Source organism: Barbus barbus, assembly GCF_936440315.1.
Source record: "Barbus barbus genome assembly, chromosome: 28".
NCBI lineage: Eukaryota > Metazoa > Chordata > Actinopteri > Cypriniformes > Cyprinidae > Barbus > Barbus barbus.
The window spans coordinates 3,864,909-3,889,727 of NC_136756.1; the positions used below are offsets into that span (position 1 = coordinate 3,864,909).

General features: G+C 43.4%; 1 protein-coding gene across 1 annotated transcript in view; it reads left to right on the forward strand.

Annotated features, from left to right (window-relative positions):
* Positions 1-24,819, forward strand: part of LOC306848281 (serine/threonine-protein kinase WNK2-like) — a 104,779-nt gene that overhangs the window by 35,550 nt on the left and 44,410 nt on the right. The window contains exons 8-14 of the mRNA XM_079382736.1: positions 430-673; positions 1,913-2,019; positions 4,187-4,852; positions 6,542-7,105; positions 9,221-9,325; positions 10,347-10,778; positions 14,751-15,029. Coding sequence (XP_079238862.1) covers positions 430-673; positions 1,913-2,019; positions 4,187-4,852; positions 6,542-7,105; positions 9,221-9,325; positions 10,347-10,778; positions 14,751-15,029 — 2,397 coding nt within the window. The remainder of the gene's footprint in view (positions 1-429; positions 674-1,912; positions 2,020-4,186; positions 4,853-6,541; positions 7,106-9,220; positions 9,326-10,346; positions 10,779-14,750; positions 15,030-24,819) is intronic.

A 24,819-nucleotide genomic window follows, 5' to 3' on the forward strand; every position in this document is an offset into this window, starting at 1 on the left:
ATTGATTTCTCCTCTCTAAACTGTTTCTCAAGCGCGTTCTCTCATAGAAATAAAAGCAAATAGAAATAAAAGTCTGTACCATATTGAATTGCATAGTATCATGTTTTTTCCATTGCATCATATTGCATTGAATGGCATTGTTGAATCAGATCATAATGGGGTCAATTGTATCGTATTGCGTCGGTAGCTGCTTCATATGTATCTTTAATGTATCATATCATTGGAGATGCGTGTCGCATCGGCCTCAGTTATGGAGATGCACATCCCTATTCTGTATGTGTGCGTTGTGTCTAGTTTAAGCTTTCCACCACAGACAGTTTTTCTTTAATTCTGTGATTTGTGTTCCTCTGTTCCTAAAATAGAGCCCTGGCTTCTTTCTCTCTGCTCTAAAAATATGTTCACACCAGCCCCCTCTCATCCTTCCATCAGGTTGAGTCTGGTTTCTTCCATGAGAGCGATGCAAAGATAGTGGGCAAGTCTCTCCGTGACCGAGTGGCTCTGATCAAGTGGCGAAGGGAGAGGACGGTGCCAAAGGCCCCGCAGGGCGGCGCTGTTCCGAGTGAGACGGGGCCTGTCCTCTGTGAACCGCCCGGTCTGCTGGAGCCTGAAGAGCCGGAGGTGGATCAGCATGTCCATGTGTGTCCGCTCAGTGCCAGGACCACATCCACCACATGTAAGCGTGCCTGTTTGTGAACATTTGGGGTTAAATATAGTTCTACCCAGGTTAAAAACAAAACAAAAGTACGCTCCCATAATGTACTTAAAGTGCTCCATTTTCACGCACTAATTTTGTACTTAATATACTAAAAATAAGTCTTTAGTACTTTTTAAGATAAACTTAAGATCAACTAAGGCCCAGTTTCACAGACAGGGTTTAAACTGAGCCAGGATTAGGCCATAGTTCAATTAGGACATTTAAGTCATTTTTATTACTGGAAACATTACTGGTGTGCATCTTGAGGATAAACAAAGGCACTGATATATTTTAACATCAGCAGCTCAGATTTACATTTTAGTCTGGGACTAGGCTTAAGCCTTGTCTGTGAAACCGGGGAAATGTGTACTAAACTATGCTAATTTGGGACACCATGAATATGAACTAAAATGTGCTTTTAACATTCTATCTCTGTATTTATTTTTTTATTTTTTTTAAACGTAGCACACAAGTATCATTTTTAGTATATTAAGTACAAAATTAGTGTGTGAAAACAGAGCACTTTAAGTGCATTATGGAAGTGTACTTTTTTAAGCTTGGGTCTGGAGAGCATCTTCCACGTTACCAAAGAAAATAAGACAGCATTTATTATTAAGCCTTTAATTATAACATGATTCTTTATTGACGTTTAATTATAGAAGTACTCTAATGCATTTGTTCAAATATGAACCATTATTAATAATTGAGCACCAATAATAACTGAGCAGCAAATCAGTATATTAGAATGATTTCTGAAGATCATGTGACACTGAAGACTGGAGTAATGATGCTGAAAATACAGCTGCGCATCACAGAAATAAATGACAGTTTAACACATATTCACATCGAAAACAGCTATTTTAAATTGTAATAATATTTAACTGTTTTTACTCTCCTTGGTCAAATAAGTGAAGCCTTGGTTAACAGAAGAGACTTATTTAAAAAACTGTGAAAAAAACCTTAACTATACAAACCTGCCTATGGAAAGGTTAAGAATATTCAAATATCAGACTGTTGTTAAAATATAAACATGAATCACAGACTCCCTCGCAAACCCAGTTTTTGTAACAATCTCCAGTCATTTTACTAATTTCGTTACCATGTAAACTAAGGGACTAGTGACACTGATTCTGTCGTAATGGTCAGAATACTCTGACCACAGATGTTTTGGTTGAAGAATATTCTTAGTATGTGTTTGTGCTCTTTCTGTCTCTCCAGCTGACAGTGGCATCGGTTCAACTGTGTACTCGGACTCCCAGAGCAGTGGTTTGCACAGTGTCATATACCAGTCCTTACAGGAATCTGTCTCCACGGCAACCCAGGAGGTCCGTATCACTCCCCATCACTGTCACTGGTGCACGTCAGAAACCACAGTTATGTGTGAAGCTTGCATTGCTCTGCTAGTGTGTGAAGTGTGCATACACATGCATGCTTGTACTCACATAGCTTTTAAATGTAAACCATCATTTTATCACAGTGACACAATGTTTGCAGCACTGTAACTGGACCGTGTTTTCACCTTGTCATCATCCACTTCATTTTTGCCTAGGGGTTTCATTATTTTCCTTTTGTAGCATGCATGATAACACGGTCTGCGTTTCATTCCCTGTTGTCCATTTGTCTGTTTTATTAGTGGAGCTCACACTATGTGTGCTCCAGACATGAATAATTCCTCAAATCATACAACTTAAAAAAAGAAACAACTCAAGCCCACTGAAGTCAAGTAATCAAGGAACCAATTTACAGACACACCCATTTCCTGTAAGGAGGACTATAAAGGTTGCACTCACACACACACTCACTTGGCGAAGTATACTGTAACGGACAAGCATTGCAACAAAGTAGGGATCCACGTGCAGGCTTTATCTAAGAGCGTAGACAGAACAGGCAGGGTCAAAACACCAGTAATTGGTAACATCCAAGGCAAAACAAAAGAGTACTCCATAAAACAGGCAATGGTTGGGGCAGGCAGCAAATGATCACAAAACACAAGAAGACAGTCCAGGATCAAGACACAGGCAAGGCAAGACTAGGCAGAAACAAGGTAACTGTTACAGAAGAGGCTCCTGTACCGACTCCTCTGCACCACCAGAGGGATCCGTCTCCCGAATATTAGCCCTTCCTGTTGAACTCAAACTCCCATCATGCCTCTTACCTGGGACTGATTGCACATCACACCTGCACCTCATTTACACACACACATAAAAGCCACTCACACACACCACATCCCTGCGAAGACTTGATTTGTCCCGGCTGTCATTTCTGAGCGTTATTACCCGTGTTTGCTTTGTACCCTTTTGATCTTGGACTGTTTTCCCATTTCTGATTGTTCTCTGCCTGCCCCGACCCGGATTGTTTATTGGACTCTGAATTCTAGCCTCCCACCTCGACTCTCTGCCTGATTCTCGACTCTGTCTCTGCCTTGCCTCCATTGCCCTGTATGCTGGTGTTCACTCTGCCTGTTTGACCATTCTAATAAAAGCTGCAGATGGATCCAACTCAGTCTGATGTTTCGCAACAGTAACAAAGAAAATGCTCAGTGATGTCTGCAATGCTAAAACAATTTTTCGCAAAGTGAGTGTGTGTGAGTACAACATGTCTAGTCCTCCTTATAGGAAACGGTTGGGTCTGTAAATTGATTCCTAGGCAGAGGGTTATGGGAAATGGAGACCGGGGCAGAGTATCAAGAGTCTGGGGTGGAGTGCCCTCTGGTGGAGCTCACTGGCACTCTAGCTGGTGATCGTGACAGTTTAACTGTTCATGGCCTATAAAGTGGCAAAAATAACTGTTCAATACTCCCGTGCTCTATGAGCAGCGTCTTCACATGCACGCGCCTCTCAGACAGCGCTCAGAAACAGTCTCTCAGACAGTGTGCATGCACATACAGTGAAATGAGTTCTCTTTTGCTGCTAATTGCATTTCAATAATAATAATAATTTGTTTTTAAACGGCAATGATTAGTAAAAACATAATGGTAAGTTGTCAAGACCACGTAGCACAGTAATGTCACATGAGCGTGTATCCACGAAAGAGAGGATCGTCCCAAATTTCTACCGGTTAATCGTGTCTACTGGTTTATTGCCCACCCCAATGCAGGTTGTTGAGGAGAGATCAGAGATGTGAAATTTTCACCTAGATGGTAAAATTGCAACAACAACAAAAAAAATATATATATATATATATCTACACACTGAATATCATTGAGACTTGGTGTTGAGTTCTTTTGAACAGCTGACAATTTTTATTTATGAACCATAATTTTCATGGTCTTTTAAAAACCTGGATATATGAGGGAGGTTTAAAGTGGGATTTCTACACCTGGAAAAGTGGCAATTAAAATCCTAAACCGTCATAGATATTTTTATAATGAATATACAGTATACTGTACTGTACACACACAAAACAATTTAGCACATTCAAACATTACTCAGTATTGCTCAAAAAATTTACACATCTAGTTTGTTGTGTCCTTTATTTGTTGTGTGTTATTAGCTCTGTGCTAGAGACCCTTGTTTGTCGTTTATTGATAATAGTTCAGAGAAGTGGCTTTTCTTCCAGGGTGCACATCATGAAAGCTCTTCTGTAAATGAGTTCATCCGTTTCCTGCTCCGACCCACAAGTCCTGCCTCCTTTAAAAAACCACGAGACCAATCAGAGATGACAGAAGACGGATTGGGAAGTTCTCACTGTGGAAATTTGCTGCTCGCTCCTTCGCCTGTAACGACTCGCCGCTATAGCGACACATCAGTGGGGCCATCCTCTGAGACAAAGGGGGAGGAGTCTGTCTCGATGCCAAGGCAGGGGCGTCGGCTTTCTTTAAACCCCACCCCTCACCAGCCATCATCCCCGTGTCAGGCCTGCCTATCCTTATTCCTGCTTGGGACATGTGCAGATAGAAGACATTCGCCCTATTCTTTACTTCCACTTCCTCACATTCCTGATGTCCGTAGGGGCTCCTTCAGTGAGACCTCTGACCTTTCCCAGCTTAACAAATCTCTGGAGAGCATCACGGGCCACAGACATCAGCCTGAGAGAGGGCGGTACCAGCCTGCCCGCAGCCACAGCGATGAGGGGCACACCCTGGAACCGCCTCGTGATGCACTGACGTCCCGTCGCAGAGCCAGCTTTTGTGCTGGCGAGCGCTCTCTGGCTGACGCGGTAGGTGAAGGACATGGTGTCGCCTTGCCGCTTTAGAGGAAACGCTCTGGTTTTCTCCAGCCTTTGCAGTGGTTCTGCTGTTGCTCCCAGGTGCCTGTAGGACTTGGTCTAAAATGCTCAGATGCATTCTTCTCCTTTGCGCTTCCTCTCGGTGGCTGTAACTGTACTTACCTGTCCTGCAGGTGTGGCCGTTCTCTTACAGAGGCGATCCCAACCCTTCCTGAAACCTAACCATTAACCACGCTTACGATATGCCTGATGTCATGCTGCTAACCTTCTTTGTTTTCATTCACTTAACCTGGTTGTGTGTGATCTGCATGCTTGCTATTACTCATTGTAGCAGCTGTTGATGTGTGCTGTTTTATTTAACAATCCAACATACTAAGGAATGAGCCAGAATTACCAACAATTTGCGGCAACACAAACCCTCTTTTGGCTTTAAAAAACTACTAAAGACATGCGGTAAAAAATTAGTGATGAAATGGCATGGACAAAGTTATTTTTGTGGCTGACCTTATTGCATGTGCATTTGTAGGTCTTTCCTTTTCAGACACAAAGGGAGCAGGGTATTCATGCAAGGTGATTTAGTTAGTTTCTAGTTTTTCTAGATTTATTTATTTATAAAGCACATTTAAAACAACCTGGGTTGACCAAAGTGCTGTACAAAATTGCGTTAGTCCATCACCCAAATTAAAATAGACAGGACATTGAAAGCACAAGAATACAAATAGGTTTTTAAAAGACTTTTAAACTCAGACACTGTAGTCATTGTTCTGATAATGGCAAGTTATTCCATTACTTGGGTCCAACTACTGCAAAAGCTTTGCATTGCAGTCTAGATCTGGGTACCCAAAGAAGATGTTTACAGCCTGGTACAAAAAGTGGTTTTGGTCTATAGCTAATTTTGATTTCATGACAACTGTGAGGGGGGTGATTTTTAATTTTTTTTGTAACTCATCCATTTAAATTATATTAAGCCTTAAAGTTTTGCATAATTAAAGGAATGACCACTTGAGTGACAGGTGGATTGCCGCTGCTGTCACCACCGTTAAGATAGGCAGGTGTGGTTTCAGCAACCAGCTCCACCCATGTCTCGCCTCTTTGCCCGTTTTCAATTATCCGGGAGTGACGCGCTGCTAAGATGGCGATGGCCGGCTCCGCCAACTTTAGGCTTCAAAAATGCTCTTCAGAAACCTACGGGTCACGTCACGGACACTACATCCATGTTTGTATACAGTCTATGGATACGACGCACCATATCTCCTAAATATAGAACCAATAGATAACACGTACAGTGAAAACAATAACAGTGCCAAAGTTGAACCCTGAGGGACACCACATGTAACATGTAGTAAGGTTTGCGCTTGTCAGTTTACAGGTATTTGCACCATTATTTAATGCCCCCAAAAAGCAAGCCTTAACACATTTTGTGCATGTGTTATTAGTAGATTGCCTGAACCTACTTATCATCAACCCAATTCTAGTTTGCGCTGCTCTTGGTAGGTTGCATTGGTCATTATGTAGATGTGCATTGTCAGTAGATCAACCGCAGAACTTTCCATTCTCATCTGTGCTTTTATGGGATTGTGGTCTAATGCGAATTTGCCCTGTTCAGTAAATCTGGCTTGCAGTTGGTGTCACAGAATGGAAGTGTACGTGGTTCTCATTAATTTGTTTCCTCTTCTGCAGTCTTCTGTTCTGAGAGTCCAAAGCCAGGCTGCACCCGCCGTTTCTCAACACATGCAGACGTTCCCTCCTGTCTCCTCAGAGACCCCCGCACAGGCCGCCGGACAGAATCTGTCCGCTCCCCTGCCGCTGGTGCTTCTGCAGGGTGTCTCGACTGCACCACAAACCGTGAATCCACAGCAGCTCGCTCCTACAGGTCAGACTGCAGAGCTGAATACACAGGCCCATGCATTCCAAACTGCAGATGCATACCATCCTCCCGGGGCAGAGCTAGCAAATGCACAGACATTTTCACCCATGCAGCTCACTGTAGTCGCAGCTGCACATGGTCTCCCATCTATAACAGAAGCAGTGCTGCCTCCAGATCAGAGTTTCCAGAGCGGAGCCTCCAGTATGCTGCATATCCCGCCAGCATCTGCACAGACTCGACAAACACCTGTGTTACAACATTTGCAGCAACTCACTGCGAATGCCACAACAGATGGGCAGCTCCGCGACTTCTCAAACATGCAGCAAACTGCTCCTGTGCAGCTGAGCCAGACAGGCCCTGCACCACCTGTCCCACAGGTATGCTTGTTTGTCGTCATCTTTTTTTTCTTAATTTTCACATGGACCTCCCCTTAGCGCCCACTTTAAATTCCCAGCTGTTTAAAAACTGGCGCTCAATACCACCGACATGTACTAGCTCCCTAACTAATAACTCCCATTGAAGTGAACTTTTTCATGCACAACATTACACACTAAAAGAAGTAATGTAAATGTAAAAATGCATAATAGGAACCCTTTTCGTCTGTACAGACGAAAGATTGGCATCATGAAGCAATCGTGATTTTTATGATTGTGGCTTCTAATCGGTGGTCCTGTGTCGTACAGTGAGATAGGTTCAAAGACAGCCGTTGTCACGGTCTCGTGACCAAAGATAGCCTACGATAATTTTTTGACAGTGTCAGAAATTCAGCATGATCATTGCACAGTGTTTGCTGCTATGACCCACGTTTACTGACCAGCCAATAAAAATGCGACATGAAATCAACGCGACATGGAGCTAAAACTGCTCAGCTCAAACTCCCATTCCTTTCCTCTTTCACTGCTTCCACTTTTTGAGCACACATAAACTACAATTTGCCAAATTGCCAAAGTGTGATTCGTAAAGCTCTTTTTGTTTACCACTAGTGCACGCTGATGACATTTTTATTCTTTAGTAGTAACTTGCGTCGTAGCCTATGAGAAAATAGCCTATGATGTCATCATCGTACAGTCTGCACACATGTTGAACGCAAGTTTAGTAGATCCATGTCGCACAGCGTGATTTACAATGATCTTATAGGATTGCTAAAATTGTGCAGTGTATAGAAGGCTTTAAAGAAAAAAAATTATGACTGACTAACTTGTAAACTTAATCTAAGTTTATGTAACTGGCCATAGTGGTGCCCAATCCTGTTCCTGGAGATCTACCTTCCTACAGAATTCACCTCCAATCCTGGTCCAACAGATATCTGTAATTAAGTTTAACTGAAGATCTTAAAGGGGTCATATGATGCAATTTCAAGTTTTCCTTTCTCTTTGGAGTGTTACAAGCTGATTGTGCATAGATAAGATCCCTAAAGTTGCAAAGACTAAAGTCTCAAAACCAAAGACATATTCTTTATCAAAGTTAAGATTGCCACGCCCCCCTAAAATGGCTCGTTCAAACACGCCTCACACGTCTACGTCACGATGTGGAAAGAAAGAAGGCGTGGTTTCAGTAACAGCAGTAGTGTTGATGAAGCCATGTCAGGGAGACGCTGTGTGTTTCTAGGTGAAAGCAAAAGCACTTTATTTGGCTTTCCGAAAGTAGAAGCAATTAGGAATCATTAAGATTACTTAAAACAGAACAGCAACGTATTTTATAGACGACCGTTTCGTGAACCTAGGAGAGGAGGTAATTCTGACTTTGCTATGACAAACTAGTGCTTTTGAATCAGCGACTGTATGTTTTGTTATTATTATAGTATATTTGCTATTGACTGTTTAAATGCTCAATTTTGCGCGTCGTGTGTGTGTGTGTGTGTGTGCTCGCATGTGTGAGAGAGGGTGAAACGGTCACACAATCACGGCTTGTGTGCAAACACATATCACAGCTTCATCACGGTCTCTGTCACGCAACTCTGTTCCCCTCTCGGGCTTTAACTGATTTTAAAATTAAGGACATTATTTACTGTCTTTCTTTACTATAATTATGAAAGCTGAAGCTCGCGATTATGGAAAGGGGTGTTACATTGCCGACACGGCTTATGGTGTTCGGCCAATCACAATGCACTGTGTCAGCTGGCCAATCAGAGCAGATTGCACTTGTCGGAAGGAGGGTCTTTGTAGAAAACGAAGCGTTTGAGAGAGGCGGGGCATAGAGGACCTACAATAATGTACTGTATTTGAAAAATGTTTTTTGAACAATAAAACAACATATACTGTTACAAATACGCAAAATAATGATCTTTAAAAAAGCATCATATGACCCCTTTAATGAGCTTCTTCAGATGTATTTTTTCAGGGTTTGAGATGAACTTTGCAGGAAGGTAAATCTCCAGGAGCAGGACTGTGACGAGACAAGAGTGACCTACATCTGCAAACCTACTCTGGCTTTTCTTGAGTCATCGTGTTTTCTCTTTGCACACTTGTATTTCTCTCTTTCTATCCTATTAGCTCTCCATTCAGACACAGCTGCTGGACAGCTGGCAGCAAGGAGGACAGTCCACCTCCAGTCTGCTGACACAATCTGTTCCTCCTCCTCCAGCTTACCTCACACAGGTACACCCTTCTGCCAGCTCCTCTGCTTCTCAGATGCGTGAATTGTAGGGATGCACAATATTATCGGAACATTATTGGAAATGGCTGATAAAGGCTAAAAATGTAAATATTGGCATTAGCCGATTTGAAAAATGATGCTTGCCGATAAGACAAGTAGCTCACATGTGCCCAGGGTGTGATAGTGATAAGAGCATGTCAGTAGTGTGGTCAGTCTTGATGCCAGTCTTGATGCAATTTTTGCCTGAATGATGATTAGATTCACTGTTTTGGATCGCTGCGTTTAATCTGAGAATGCACGTACAGAACGATGTGTCCATGTGCGAGAGAGTCAACAGTCACTAGTGCGTGCAACAGCAGCGACAGCCTCCCCCGGGTCCTAATGCCCATCCTGTAATTTAATTTACTTAGGGGCTGCTGTTGACCTATTTGTAATAAAATAAGTAAAGTAAAATACACAAATATATATTTTTGTTTTTAAATGAATTATGAAAACTTAAATATAAGGTGCTCTTAAAGATTTTTAGATTTTTTTACAGCTCTTTGGCTTTAGACCATCTATTAATTTTAAATCCACAAATAAAATCTTTATTAACAAATAAATAAATCCACAAATAAAATCAGGTTTCAACTGCATCTGTCTGAGAAAAAAAACAGCAGAGATTGATTTTATTAGTTATTTTCAAGGCTTCCAATGTACTCTCATTAAAAAAGAACTTTAATAATGTTTATTACTTCTAGCAAATAATTAGTTTTTGCTCAAAACTAACCAAAATTAAAAATAATTTGTACATAATCTCTGCACAGGAGAGACTTGGTGTTGTTTCAAAACAAAGGGAAATATATATCGGCATCGGCTATCGGCCAAAATGATTTTAAATATATCGGCATATCGGATAACGGCAAAAATCTAATATCGTGCATCCCTGGTGATTTGTGTAGTTTTGTGTAAACAGTCCAATGTACAAAGTGGGCACTTTTGACTTCATCCCATACTACAATGCACATTTGTCTCCTCCTCCAGTTTCCTTCCATTAACTCAGTCGGGGTTCCTCTTCCTGGATGTGACCCGTACCCCTCCTGCTTTCCCTCTGTGCATTCGTCCCTCAGTCTGCCTGCCCCCACACACCCCGACATCTCGCCAGTGTCATGTTCGCAGATGGAGATCTCTACGCTTACCCAGTACCCCCACCTGTCCTCCACCTCTCCTATACCCTCACAATGTCCTGCTCCACCCTTTGCTGCTCCAGTGTTCGCGCCTCCAGTTCCCACAGTTCACCAGTACCAGCAGGCTTATTCTGTTGCTCAGCAGCCCGCCATAAACTCCATGGCCACTCTCTCCCAACATTCCCACAGTCAGGCCACACCCACAGCGCACCAAAGTCTCCACCCCTCTCCAAACCCCACCTCTATGTGTGTTGGAGTTCCTCCCACTAAACAAGCTCCGCCCACCCAGGTAGGGTATGTCAGTGTCTTAAAGGGATAGTTTACACAAAAATTGAACATTGAATGCTTACTTTTGAATCACAATCACAATGGTTTTCAGAGGAAACATTTACTCCCATACTAATTCAGTAGGGATGTCCTGATCAGGTTTTTTGTGCCCCGATCTGATCTGAGTCTTTGAATATTGAGTATCTGCCGATACCTAGTCCCGATCCAATACTTGTAAATTTCTAGTGTTTGGTGCACAATTCAAGTACATTAAAGTTATTACAGTAAAATCAATCCAATTTATACAGAGTTGTGCAGACAGTAAAATTAATATTTGTATGTATATATCATGTAATGTAATATAATATAATATAATATAATATAATATTTAATTATAAGATGCACTATACACACACTATATAAAGACTTTGGTAGATGTAAACGTTACAATTTTAACCATTGTAAACAGATTGTGTCGTCACAATTATGAATATGGGACTGCTGATATAAGCCTCTTGTATTTTATATGTACAATAAGCAGAATAATTACAACCTATGGTTAGAAAGCATGAAGCTTGTGGTGTCAGAATGCCAGTCTGTCAGTCAAATCCAAAGCAAGACGCAAGTCATAGCAATGCTTTATGACAATTACATCTCAGATAATCTGACGGCAGATAAAAGTAAACGATAAATGAGTGAGAGATCTTTACAAAATTGTGCATCAAATACACTGAACACGGAAGCTCAAATGTGTATGACGCGCTATAACAGACCTCACTGCTGCTTGTGTCGCACACGCATTTCTTCTTATTTTGGTTTTAATGGTGGCTGAGCACGCACATTTGAGTGACTTTGTTTCCTTTTAATGGTGGTGGGCTCGGGACATCCCTATAATTAAGTTTCCTCTTCAGGAATTCGAGCTGCGTCAGGAGACGCTTTGGGGAACGCCTACAGCGTAACCGGCTCTGAATACCAATGAAATCTGTCCAACGGATGGGAGGGACGTCACGGGCGAAGTTTGGGAGGAGCGCAATGTTTGCACGGAGGTGTGTGCCTCCGTGCAAACGTTATTTGTGTGCGGAGGATACACACAGCTTGTGTGTGCTTTGCTGTCCGCACTGCGAGGGTTTTCCTCTGCGTGTGCTTCGCTCCCGAAAGGCCCTCTTTTCAGGAGAGGGTTCTTTCATTGGCGTTCCCTGCAGCGCGGGTCCCGCTGTCGCTGAGGCGGAGCGTAGACGGCGCTCGTGGGGTTCGCAACGGGATCTTGCAGAGGGATCGGAGACGAGCGAGTCTCTATCTCCATCCTCACCTGCTGGATCCCGCGACCGTTCCCCGAGTCCGGAAGCACACCTGGTGGTTACTTCCCCTCGGGCAGCGGCCGCAGTGCTTCTCTTGTCTTCCTCTGAGGAGGTTGACATGGGAGGCGCCGAACACGTCGCACCCCCTCTTTCACACCAGTATGAGGAGCTTGTGGAGGTGATCACTCGTGCTGTTGCCAAGTTGACACTCGACTGGCCGGCCGAGTGTTTGGTGGAACCATGGAGAGGCAAGCTGGATGAGCGTTTCCTGCGGTTTCAGACCTCACCTCCACATCGGAGCTTGCCGTTTCGGATATTAAAGAACGCAACAGGGTTCTCTCTGAACACCCCGCTGTTGCCTTCCGGCCTGTTTGGTGACGCTGTTGACTCGGTTGTCAGCAGGCACCAGGAGGCCGGGAGACAGGCGGCGGCTGCGTCCAACGTGTTACCTATTGGCCTGCTGTACATGAGACCCCTACAGTGGTGGCTCAAGACCAAGGGGTACTCCCCGAGGGGAAACCCGCTTCGTATGATCAAGGTCACGCGGCGGTGCCTACGTGCCTTGGACATGTGGAGACAACCTTGGTTCTTGTCCCAGGGCCTGGTGTTGGGAGCTCCTTGTCGCCGCGTAACCCTAGCGACGGACGCATCCCTCACCGGTTGGGGAGCGGTCATGAGTGGCCGCCCTGCCCACGGTCGGTGGAGAGGTCATCATCTTGCCTGGCACATCAACAGGCTCGAGATGCTGGCCGTGTTTCAGGCTCTGAAACACTTTCTCCCAGACCTGAGAGGTCACCATGTGTCTCTTATATCAACCACCAAGGAGGTCTGTGGTCGCGCCCCCTGTACAGGTTGGGACACCAGATCCTTGCGTGGGCCCAGGGCAAACTCCTCTCACTGAGAGCGGTTTACATCCCTGGGCATCTAAATATGGGAGCAGACACCCTGTCAAGGCAGGGGCTGTTATCCGGGGAATGGATGCTTCACACCGAGGTGATGAAGCAGATCTGGAGAGTGTTTGGCCAGGCTCAGGTGGACCTCTTCGCCACTCAAGAGTCAGCACAATGTCCCCTCTGGTACTCTCTACATCATCCAGCTCCATTGGGTCTGGATGCCATGGTACAGACGTGGCCGAGGCTTCGTCTGTACACCTTTCCCCCGATCGCTCTGCTCCCCGGAGTTCTGGAGATAGTACGCCGGGACGGACTTCGGCTGATATTAGTAGCCCCGTTCTGGCCGGGCCGAGTATGGTTCTCGGACCTGATTTCCCTCCTCGACAGCTCTCCATGGGAGATTCCAGTCAGGAGGGCTCTCCTCTCACAGGCAGGAGGCACCATGGTGAACCCCCGCCCGGAGTTGTGGAAGCTGTGGGTGTGGCTCCTGAGGGGGCACAGCTCATAGCTGCCGGTCTCCCAACCGAGGTTGTTGAGACCATTCTCCAATCCAGAGCTCCCTCTACGAGGAAACTGTACGCCCTGAAGTGGAGTCTCACGTTTCCTCCATGGTGCACTGAGGCTAAGGCCTTGGCTGTGGTGTTGAACGCTCTCTGTAGGCCTCCCTTCGAGCCTATTGAGGAGATCTCAGATCGCCATCTCACCCTGAAGACCGTGTTTCTTCTGGCATTCACTTCTCTGAAGAGAGTTGGGGACTTGCAGGCCCTTTCTGTGGCCCCTACCCATTTGGACTTTGCGCCTGGCATGGCCAAATCCTTTCTATACCCTCGTGCAGGGTATGTCCCCAAGGTTCCTTCTGTCACACCACAGCCTGTTGTGCTGCAGGCCTTTAGTCCCCCTCCCTTTCGGGAGCCTGACCAGCTGAGGCTAAATGGTATGTGTCCAGTGCGAGCACTGGACGCATACATCCACAGAGCTGCCTTGTGGAGGAAGGCGGACCAACTGCTTATTTGCTTTGGTCCCCCTAAGAGAGGTTTTCCTGCATCCAAGCAGACCCTCAGTCGGTGGATTGTGGATGCCATTCATTTGGCCTATGAGTCCTCTGATCTCCCATCTCTCATGGGAGTCAGGGCTCATTCCACTAGGAGTGTAGCAGCCTCCAGGGTCTTTCTCGCAGGTGTCCCTATCCAGGACATCTGCAGCGCTGTGGGTTGGTCCACGCCTCTGACCTTTGTCAGATTTTATGGCCTGGACATGCGAGCCACTCCAGGTTCTTCCGTTCTCTTGCCTTAGCTGTGCTCCGTATGGATACACACAGGGCAGGGATTTGGAAGTCTGCTGCCATGACGCAGCTCGAGTTCCTGAAGAGGAACGTCTTAGGTTACGTATGTAACCCCAGTTCCTTGAAGGAACGAGACGCTGCGTCACGAGGCCACACTTCCGGCATCCCTGCCAGCGCTTGCTTCATTCTAGAAGCTGACACCGGTTGCACCGCACGTGCTTTTATACCAGCTGGTCATTACGTCACCTCGCCCGTGACGTCCCTCCCATCCGTTGGACAAATTTAATTGGTATTCAGAGCCGGTTACGCTGTAGGCGTTCCCCAAAGCGTCTCCTGATGCAGCGTCTCGTTCCTTCGAGGAACTGGTGTTACATACATAACCTAAGACGTTTTATATTCATATTCAAATTGAATATGATATGAATGTTTACCCAAATGTTGTAGTTTCCCATTTTTTAGCTATAGCTTTATATAGTCTTGCCTATTCATGTATTTAAAAACAAATCGTCCGTGTCTCTCAGATGATAACACACCTGACTCCAGCTCCTGCCCTGAGCTCCAGCGTCCTGTCCCACAGCAGCTATAATTCGCCTCAGCCTCCCGCAGTACCCCAGCTCTCTTCCTTCAGAAACGTCCTCGACACATTCGGCTCCGCTGTGCCCGTGGACCCAACCCAAGCTCCTCAGCACTCCAGCCCAGCGTCAGGAGCTGGTGCCAGCCTGAGTCATCAGAACAGCAGTGTTACTCCAGCGGTGCAGCAGCAGCACAGCACCGGAGCTCCCACTGAAACATGCACTGAGGTGGGGGACAGCTCTTCACATACATTTACATTTAGTCATTTAACAGACGCTTTTATCCAAAGCGACTTACAATTGGGGAATACAAAAAGCGATTCATCTTGAAGAGGCAATCAGACAGAGGAAGTGCTCGTAACACCAAGTCTCAGTCATTGTTCAAATAAGTACAAGCTAGTAAGGGAGGGAGAGAAAGATAGAGGGAAACATTAAGGATTTTTTTTTTTTTTAGTTTAGTATGAAGTCAAGCACTGCCGAAAGAGATGAGTTTTCAGTTGTTTCTTGAAGATTGCCAGGGATCCAGCATTCCGGATAGGGGTGGGAAGATTATTCCACCAGCCAGGAATGGTGAACGAGAATGTTCTGGAGCGTGATTTTTAGCCTGTCTGTGATGGTACCACAAGGCGTCGCTCACTTCAGACTTCTGGAGTGGATGTAGGTTCGTAATAGTGAGTGGAAGTAGGAGGGTGCTGAGTCTGTGGTAGTTCTGTATGCAAGCATCAGTGTCTTGAACTTGATGCGAGCTGCCACTCGTAGCCAGTGCAGGGAGATGAAGAGAGGTGTGACATGCACTCTTTTGGGCTTGTTGAAGACCAGTCGTGCCACTGCATTCTGAATCATTTGTAGAGGTTTGATTGTGTTTGATGGCAGACCAGCCAGAAGAGCATTGCAGTAGTCCAGCCTAGAAATGACAAGGGCCTGGACAAGAAGTTGTTCAGCATGCTTTGTCAGAAAGGGCCTGATCTTTCTGATGTTGTGTAGTGCAAACCTGCAGGATCGAGCAATTTTTGCAATGTGCAACTTTGAAGGTCAGCTGGTCATCAAAGATTACACCAAGATTTCTGACCGAAGTTGATGGGGTAATCATTGATGAGCCTAACTGAATCGTGAAGTCATGCTGTAGAGTTGGAGTGGCAGGGAAGACAAGAAGCTCCGTCTTTGCCAGGTTGAGCTGTAGGTGATGTTCTTTCATCCATGCCGAGCCTGAGATCCGTGCAGCTACCGTTGGGTCATCTGGTTGAAAAGAGAGATAGAGCTGTGTGTCATCGGCGTAGCAGTGATAGGAGAAGCCATGTGCATGTATGACGGGACCCAGTGATGTAGTGTATGTGGAGAAGAGGAGGGGTCCAAGAACCGATCCCTGAGGAACTCTAGTGACCAGTTGATGTGGTTTGGATACCTCCCCTCCCCAGGCCACCCTGAAAGATCTACCGGTGAGAGAGGATTCAAACCAGCGAAGTGGAATTCCAGTGATGCCCAGTGATGAGATGGTAGACAGGAGTATCTGATGATTGACAGTGTCAAAAGCAGCAGAACGAACCAGCAGAATGAGGACTGATGATTGGGAATCGGCCTTTGCAATTCGCAGGGCTTCAGTGACTGAGAGCAGCACAGTCTCGGTTGAATGGCCACTCCTGAAACCTGACTGTTTAGCATCCAGTTTGTTGTACTGTGTAAGAAACAGCGAGAGCTGGTTGAAGACAACTCGTTCGAGTGTTTTCACTACAAATGGAAGGAGAGAGACAGGTCTTTAGTTTTATAAAAGAGAAGTGTTTAATGTAGGTTTTTTGAGCAGTGGGGTTACCCGAGCCTGCTTGAATGCTGTGGGGAAGATGACTGTGAGGAGAGATGTGTTGATAATGTGTGTGTGTGCCGGTAAGAGTGTGGGAGAGATTTTTTGGAGAGGGTGTGAGGGGATTGGGTCGAGAGGACATGTTGTAGGATGGCTGGAGAGGAGAAGTTTGGATACTTCTGCCTCGGTGAGGGGACAGAAGGAGAAGATGGGAGTTAGAGCAGTGGATGTGGTTGATTGGAGGTCCTGTGGAGTTGAGAACTGGTTACTGATTGTTCTAGTTTTGTCTGTGAAAAAAGTGGCAAAGTCGTCAGCGGTTATCGAAGTGGTGGGAGGTGGAGGAGGGGAACAGAGGAGAGAATTAAATGTTCTGAAGAGGTTACGCATGTCTGGAGCGCTGTGATCTTGTTGTGGAAATGTGAGGATTTGGCAGTGTTGACTTCAGTAGAGAAAGATGAAAGCAAAGACTGATACCTACTCAGGTCCGACGGATCGTTTGATTTGCGCCATTTTCTCTCTGCTACTCTGAGTTTGGTCCGATTCTCACGAAGAACATCGGATAACCAGGAGTTAGAAGGGGCAGCCCGTGCTGGCCTGGAGGAGAGAGGACAGATGTCGTCTAGACAAGAGGTTAAGGTAGAGCATATAGTGTCAGTAGCTGTATTCCAGTGTTAATTTTGGCAGGCATTTTTTTATTTAGTCTTAGTCTTTATCTTGAGACGAAAATGCTTAATAGTCTTAGTCACATTTTAGTCATTTGAGTCTTTCATAGTTTTAGTCTAGTTTTAATCGACGAAAAGTCATTGCATTTTTGTCAACTTTTAGTCATTACTTTTAGCCAAACTGCAGTTACCAACATTTATTTTGGTAGCTATTTTATATGTAGTATTCAAACAAAAATAGTCATCAATTCTTCTCTCTTTAGACCAAATCAATTAAGCTTAGTTATGAGAAATTTGAATCAAGGATTGAATTTGGAAAAACTGGAATAAATTTTCATTTTTTGGTAGAGATATAAATTAAACAAATTTTTCAGATACAGTAGGTTTACTTAACAAGTATACATTTATTTAACATCTTTTGTTGGTTAACATTTATGACAGATAATTAGGAATGCTGTCCATTTAAGACGGAAGGTATGCATGTAATAGCCTACTGACATACATTCAGTTTTCACCCACCTGTTTAAGCTCACTTAAACCATAACGGACTGTATTTCCATGAGATACTCTACATGAGAGACATTTGGACTGCTGTGTGTATATTTGAGCACTGAGAACTGATCGCGCGCTGTATGAGAACTGAAGAATTGGAGCGTGCGCGAGAGAGAGCACTTCTATCAGCGCGATTCTGCCTATCGCACCTTCACTGACTTTAAGTTAATCGACAATGAATTATGACTCCCGGGAAAAACGGGACGTCTGGTCACCCACTCCCTAACCCTTCGGGTGCTGAGGCCATTGTTTCAGATCGCTAGTTCGCGTTTTGGTAGCCTATCCGTCCACCGCGGCTGCCATGCAAACGACCCTTTTCCAATGACAGAGACGCACATTTTGAAAGACAAGACAGTTAATTTAGCCTATAGGATGTATTTTGAATGTCCGGTAGGCCTCAAATAACATTTTAGTCTCGTCTTGTTAATGAAGACGCGCATAAATTTCGTCATAGTTTTTATCATCAGATATTAGTTTTAGCTCGTCGACGTCTCGTCTTAGTCACAGAAAAAAGGTTTGTTGACGAATATTTTTCGTCATAGTCTTCGTCAACTAAATTAACACTGCTGTATTCACATCCAGAGATGAGAAATGGGTAGGCGAGGGAAGAGAGGAGGATACTACAGAGGAAAGAAGGGAGGGGGAAAGGGAGCTTAGGTTGCATCTGAAAGTAACCGGTAAGGGAGATGGTGGCACCTGGGTAGCAAAATGTAAAGTAAATGTAATGAAGAAATGGTCAGAGATATGTAGTGGTTGTACCAGAATGTTATCTGTAGTACAACTGCGTGTGTAAATTATGATGATTTGTGAGTGCTAGTAGTGGTGAGGCGTTTGAGATCAAATGAAGCTAGGAGTGAATGGAAGTCTGTAGCATAAGGCCTGTCTAGGTGAATGTTGAAATCGCCGAAGACTAAGAGTGGAGTGCCATCCTCCATGAAAGAGGACAGCAGTCCGTCCAGCTCCTCTTGGAAGGTGGCTAGAATTTGGCCAGGGGGACGGTAGATTACCACAATCTGGAGTTTTATAGGAGCTGTTACAGTAATGGCATGAGATTCAAATGAGTTGAGATTGCCTAGGGGAGAGTGGGTTGAGTATTTCCAATTGTTTGAAATGAGCAGACCAGTGCCCCCACCCCGGCCAACTTGCCTTGAGGTGTGAGAGAAAGAGAAATTGTGAGAGAGAGCAGCTGGGGTTGCTGAGTCTTCTGGACGAATCCAGGTCTCAGTCAAGCCCAGGATGCTGAGTGTGGATTGTAAGCAAAAAGCAGAAATGAAGTCGGCTTTGTTGACAGCTGACTGGCAATTCCAAAGACCCACAGAGAAAGAAAGAGGTGCAGTGGAAGATGTAGAGATAGGGCGCAGGTTAGCAGGGTTACGTAGTCTTCTGCGTGGGTTTTTAGAGCGAGCTTGAGAGAGAACCAGAATGGTTTGGAAACACATGATAGACGTGGAAGGATAGGGGATAGTGTGAGGGAAGATAAAACGATACTTAAGTGTGTGCTCGGTTAAAGTCGCGCAGGAAAAAGTCGTCTGTCTTTACACTCGTTGGTGTTCACACGAGGAGGCAGAGCACGACGGCTGAACGCTTGCTCTGACATCAGATAAATACAGTCTAGGAAACTAGAGTGAAAACAGCTGTGGCCGGCTTCTGATCAGCCCAGCCAACAAGGTTAAAGGACTGCTAATAGCTCAAGACGAAACTAACACTTCGCACAATCACACAGGCTCGTTCTGAGCTGAGCCGCAAATTATTCTAATTACCAGTAAGTGCAATCAAACATAACTATCAGTACAGTCACAATATGAATACGGCTCTGTATTATCATGTTGCCTTTAGAGATATCTCATTTTGGATGAACTCAAAGGCAGCATCTCATACTGTATCTTAATTGAAAAGACAATCTCACAATACAGCAACAACCTCAAAACACCATTAGTGATGTGTACAGTACATGCACTGGTCGCTTGAAGGAAGCATTATTGCCGTTTACAACCATGTGAACAGGAGTGGGGGGGGTTTCACATTTCATTTTCAGAATCAAAATTGGCTTTATTTGCCGAGAGTGTGCAAACACAAGGAATTTGTTGTGGTTTTTAGGAGCTCTTGGTACATACATAGATATATGCTCCTATAAGAGCTCCTAAAAACCACAACAAATTCCTAGTGTGTTCATACATATATGACATGAGAACAAAAAGAACATTTAAATAAGACAGACTAAAGAAAAAACTAAAAATAAATAATAATAATAATAATGTGTCCTAAATCTGGAACAGAAGATTTATAGACAGATTTGTGCGTTATTTACTGTATATACAGCTGTATAAATAAAAATATGCATATGTATTTACATAATATTTGAGAGAGAGGCAAACCAGAGGAGCTTGTTCTTACCTAGAAGAACCTAAAATCTCAAATTACTCTCTCCCAGGACTGTCAGCAGAAATTATCCTTGCATATTATATTTTGATGTTTGTTTGTTTTTACCAAGATCCACATGGACAGACTGTACGTACATTGTAATAAATTTGAATCATAGGCATATATTTGTTTTGCATCATCAGTCTTTACAGCTATAAACAAGGGCGTGAATTTCATTTAACAGTGGGGGGGGGGGGGGGGGGGGCAATAAACATAATTTCTCAAGATCAATTTTTGAAGGGGACACAAACAATGTTGGGGGTAACTCGTTACAAGTGACACGAGTTGCGTAATCAGATTACTTTTTTCAAGTAACTAGTAAAGTAACGCATTACTTTTTAATTTGGAAGGAAGTATCTGAGTTACTTTTTCAAATAAGGCCAATTACTTTTTGCCCCATTTATTGATTGACAGCTCAATGTGCTCATGTTGAGAGAAATCATGAGTAAGATGTTACTGTAGCTCTAGAATAAATGTGAACATGCATTAATTCATCTCACTTGCCAAAAAAAAAAACAAAAAAATTATTCAGTATTCTTCAAAATGAATAAAACCAGTGAAATGCAACTCAGAATATGACGCAAACCTGCCATAATTTAATGTTAAATAACAAATATCCTTTATGTATTTAATCCCATTTTATTAACCAGTGTCTTTGCTGCAGACCTTCAATGATCTAATTCAACCATACTAATAAAAAAAATACTCTAGATAAACATTTGTGCTGAAGCGAGTATTTTACAGCTAATGTGTGTTGAACTTACTACTTATGCATTCTACTGTACAGAAGTGAATTTCCTTCGGCCTGATTGCTTATTCATTCATAACGCAATATTGTAATGCATTAATTTTAAAAGTAACTTTCCCCAACACTGGACACAAATAAAACAGCCAAAATTGTACTTGTAAGTATAGATAATATTAGCTACAATATTAGCCTAATATCAGTTCACACTCAGGCTTGCTAGTTGTTGTGGGAGATTTACTATCCAATATGCTACTGTATTAAACAAGCTAAGCTAGGTAACCTTATAGAAAAATACATCGGATATCATAATTGTTTGTCATGAGTAATTTATTAATGATCCAGCATCATCTGTATTAAAGAGAAGAATCACTTCATCTGATGTTTAAAGTGAAGAAAATAGCCTTGACAGCCGACTTACACATACCGGTAACTAAGGTTGTTCCGATTCCACCGATACCACAAAAAATCAGTATCGGAGAGTACCCATGTACCTATCCGATACCATTTTCTTAAACAAGACCTATAGTTATGCCCGCTAGCTTTGCTTAACGCTGCAAATCGGAAATAAATTATTCTTCGCTGCTCAGAATGCAAACACAGGAAGTTGTGCTGTGTTGCCACAAGCAACCACTATTTAGAGCACTAAAGAAGAAATACAAACGCGCTAGCACATTGCCAGTAAATCACTCTCATATTGCAACTAAATCTTCCCTCTGGGTGACTAAATGATGTCTAATATTAGCCACTGGCTAATAAATGCTCAGAATTTAGTCGCCGGTGTGTGAGTTGGAGGCTATGTATAAGTTTAGCACAGATATATTTTAACTCGCCGAACACTCTGACTGAGCGCTTCAGAGTTTCACTCAACGTCAAGCGATCTGTGCTGTTTTTCAGATCATATGAATGGATGCGCAGTGCACCTGTATTTGACATACCGTAAACTCTAGTAAAGCGCACGACTCGCCGTCGCTTTGCTTTTTTCTCACACGCAGAGAGACAGAGAGAGAGAGAGAGAGAGTCTTACATGTAGCGCATCAATTCTGCATGGTATATAAACAATATTGTTTGTTGTATTTTTCTGTCAAAATTATGGCGTTCCTTTGGAATTCTTCAGCTTTTAAGAGCTTCCGGGTTCTCCGGTAGTAGGCGGAGCTATTGCACAAACAACAATCTCATTGGCTAAAATAATTGCATCAGTTCATACAGGGCTAGTAGTACATGCAGCTGTATAACCAGATACATACCCAGGCATTGGATCAGTACTCTGTATCGGCCGATACCCTGAGCCTAAATATCGGAATTGGTATCGGCAAGGGAAAAAGGGTATCTACTGGTAACTACTGAAGCACACTGTTCTCTCCGCTGAACTTGTGTGTGTGTGTGTGTGTGTGTTTGTTTTTATATACGGTGGGGATTTAAACCTGAATACACAGACTCATGGGGACTTGTGTCACGGTGGGGACCTAAATTGAGGTCCCCATGGGTAAACAAGCTTATAAATCACACAGAATTAAGTTTTTTTAAATCTAAAAATGCAAAAAGTCTCCTGTGAGGGCTAAGTTTAGGTGTAGGGTTGGTGTAGGGCAATAGAATATACGGTCTGTACAGTAGAAAAACCATTACACCTATGAGAGTCCCCACAAGGATAGTGAAACAAGTGTGTGTGTGTGTGTGTGTGTGTGTGTGTGTGTATGTGTGTGCGCATGTCGGTGAGGTAAAGGGGGAAAGCAGGCAGTGGACCAAACCACTGTGAGGCAATGGAGGGGGGGGACTCAAAGCGTTTCTAAACTTAAAATTTTTATATTGTTGTAGTAAACTTTAGAACCATTGTTCTAATTTTAGGTTTTAGGAATCACTCTTAAGATTCTATATTTATATGATTAATTGAGATTAATCAGAATGTCCAACTTATACCTTGTTAACGATACCTTATTAATGACTTCTCCAGCAAGCATTAATATCAGCACGTTATTTCTTAACAATTTTATTTATCTTATTCGCGGTCAATGATAAATCAAACCAAATAGTTAGTTATCAAATTCATGAGCATAGGTTAACGCGATCCTTGGCAAGTAATTAAGATTTGCAAATCACATAGCAACAGATAAGAGATTTCTTAATAGAATCAAAGTTTATTTCACTACTCTAACACAATACTAAGCTAAATGACACAAGACGTAAACAAACACACACATTCGTTGCAATGAATTGTTTTGATCTGAAGAGAGTTTTAGGTTCTAATGCTCGTTTTCAACCTGAGGGAAATCACACACACATGGAACTCTTCTGTCTTTACTCTTAAAAGATAAGTACAACCAGTTTCAGCAGATTTAGGAGATATTGTCTTACTTTCCTGGCTTTCAGTTGAGTTCAATTCTTTCCCGGTCCAGGAAAGATTGTGCGCGGATTGGCGGCTTGGGAGGTCGTCACGAGAATACTCTTCAGTGGTTGGTTGGCTTCGTTCTGACTTAATTACGCTCCCAGGAAGTGGGTTTCAGTTCTTCGGTTCTGATGTTAAAGTTTCTCTCGAAGTTTAACTGAGTCTTGATCGCTGTTGCAATGCTCGGCCGTGATGTTAGTGGCATAAAGCGCGTAGCAGCGCTTGAGCAAACAGAGAGACGAGCGAGTTGAGTTTCTCTCCGAACCTTTTCTTCACTTCTTAGAAAACACTTGGGTGTCTGTCTTTAACGGGCCGATTTGGGATCTGCCCACGGGCGACTGACCCAATCGGATTCTTCCTGTGGGGCGGAGCCCCGCCCTGCACAGCTCTTTTTTGTGCATACATTATCCGTTCAGTTATTTTAACACATGAAGAACTTATTGACAGCAGATTTCTATTCGTATTGTAATCATACCTTGATGAGAAAAGACAATTTTCATCCACACCATATTACTACTAATAAAATCAGCTCTCGTTCAACATCGAACTTTAGATATTTGCATAACCAAAGAACATATATCAATTGTATCCATTACACGGTTAAGACCATAGATGAAACAATCCTTAATTCTAACTAATCACCAATTATGTGAAACTGAACAAATAGTGATATGGAATATTATGCATCAAAAGATTAAAACAATATAATCAGTTCCAATAACACAGCAAGCCTTTACATGTCATGAAAACAACCTTAATATATAATGTGAATATATTGTATTGTTTTGGAATATATTGCTTTAATAGCAGAAACTAGTATAATCTGTCCCTTTTAAAATACTTGAGCAAATCATTGCATCTCTGTGCCTGTTAGGGAGCACAAAGGCGCGTTCCTGGAATTTGCTGATAACGCGAGGTCATAATGTCACTTTTTGGGAAGATCTGGAGATTTTCTTAGTTGGACGTCGATTGTAAAAACATCATCTTCAACGATACCATCATTGAATTACCGCGTTAATGGTCAGGGAGTATCAGGGGGGGTCTGTGTTGGAACTTTTTCCAGATGCCGAGGTCTTTGCCCTGTTCGACTTTATTTATGATAAACCAGCCAAGCACTTAAGGTTCTCTTCTCTAAAGACATCCAGATGTTCTTCTCAAATATATTCTGGGTTTTAGAGGTCTCCCGAGACCAGAAGATTTAGGGCAAGCGATCGCTGTGAGGGAAGCTTTGATCCCCGCTCAAAAAAATGTGTTGTCCGAAATTGTGTGTGTGTTCTGGTTTCGACCAGATCCTACATTGTTTTACTACTTGCACAATTATTTTAAGCATATGTCCATTATATTATTTACAATACACAGAGTGGTTTGTAATGATATTTTTAGGGGGAACAACCCTCAGATAGGGAGGTCCTGACCCCCTGGTCCCCCCATGATTTACGCCCCTGGCTATATACAGTTTT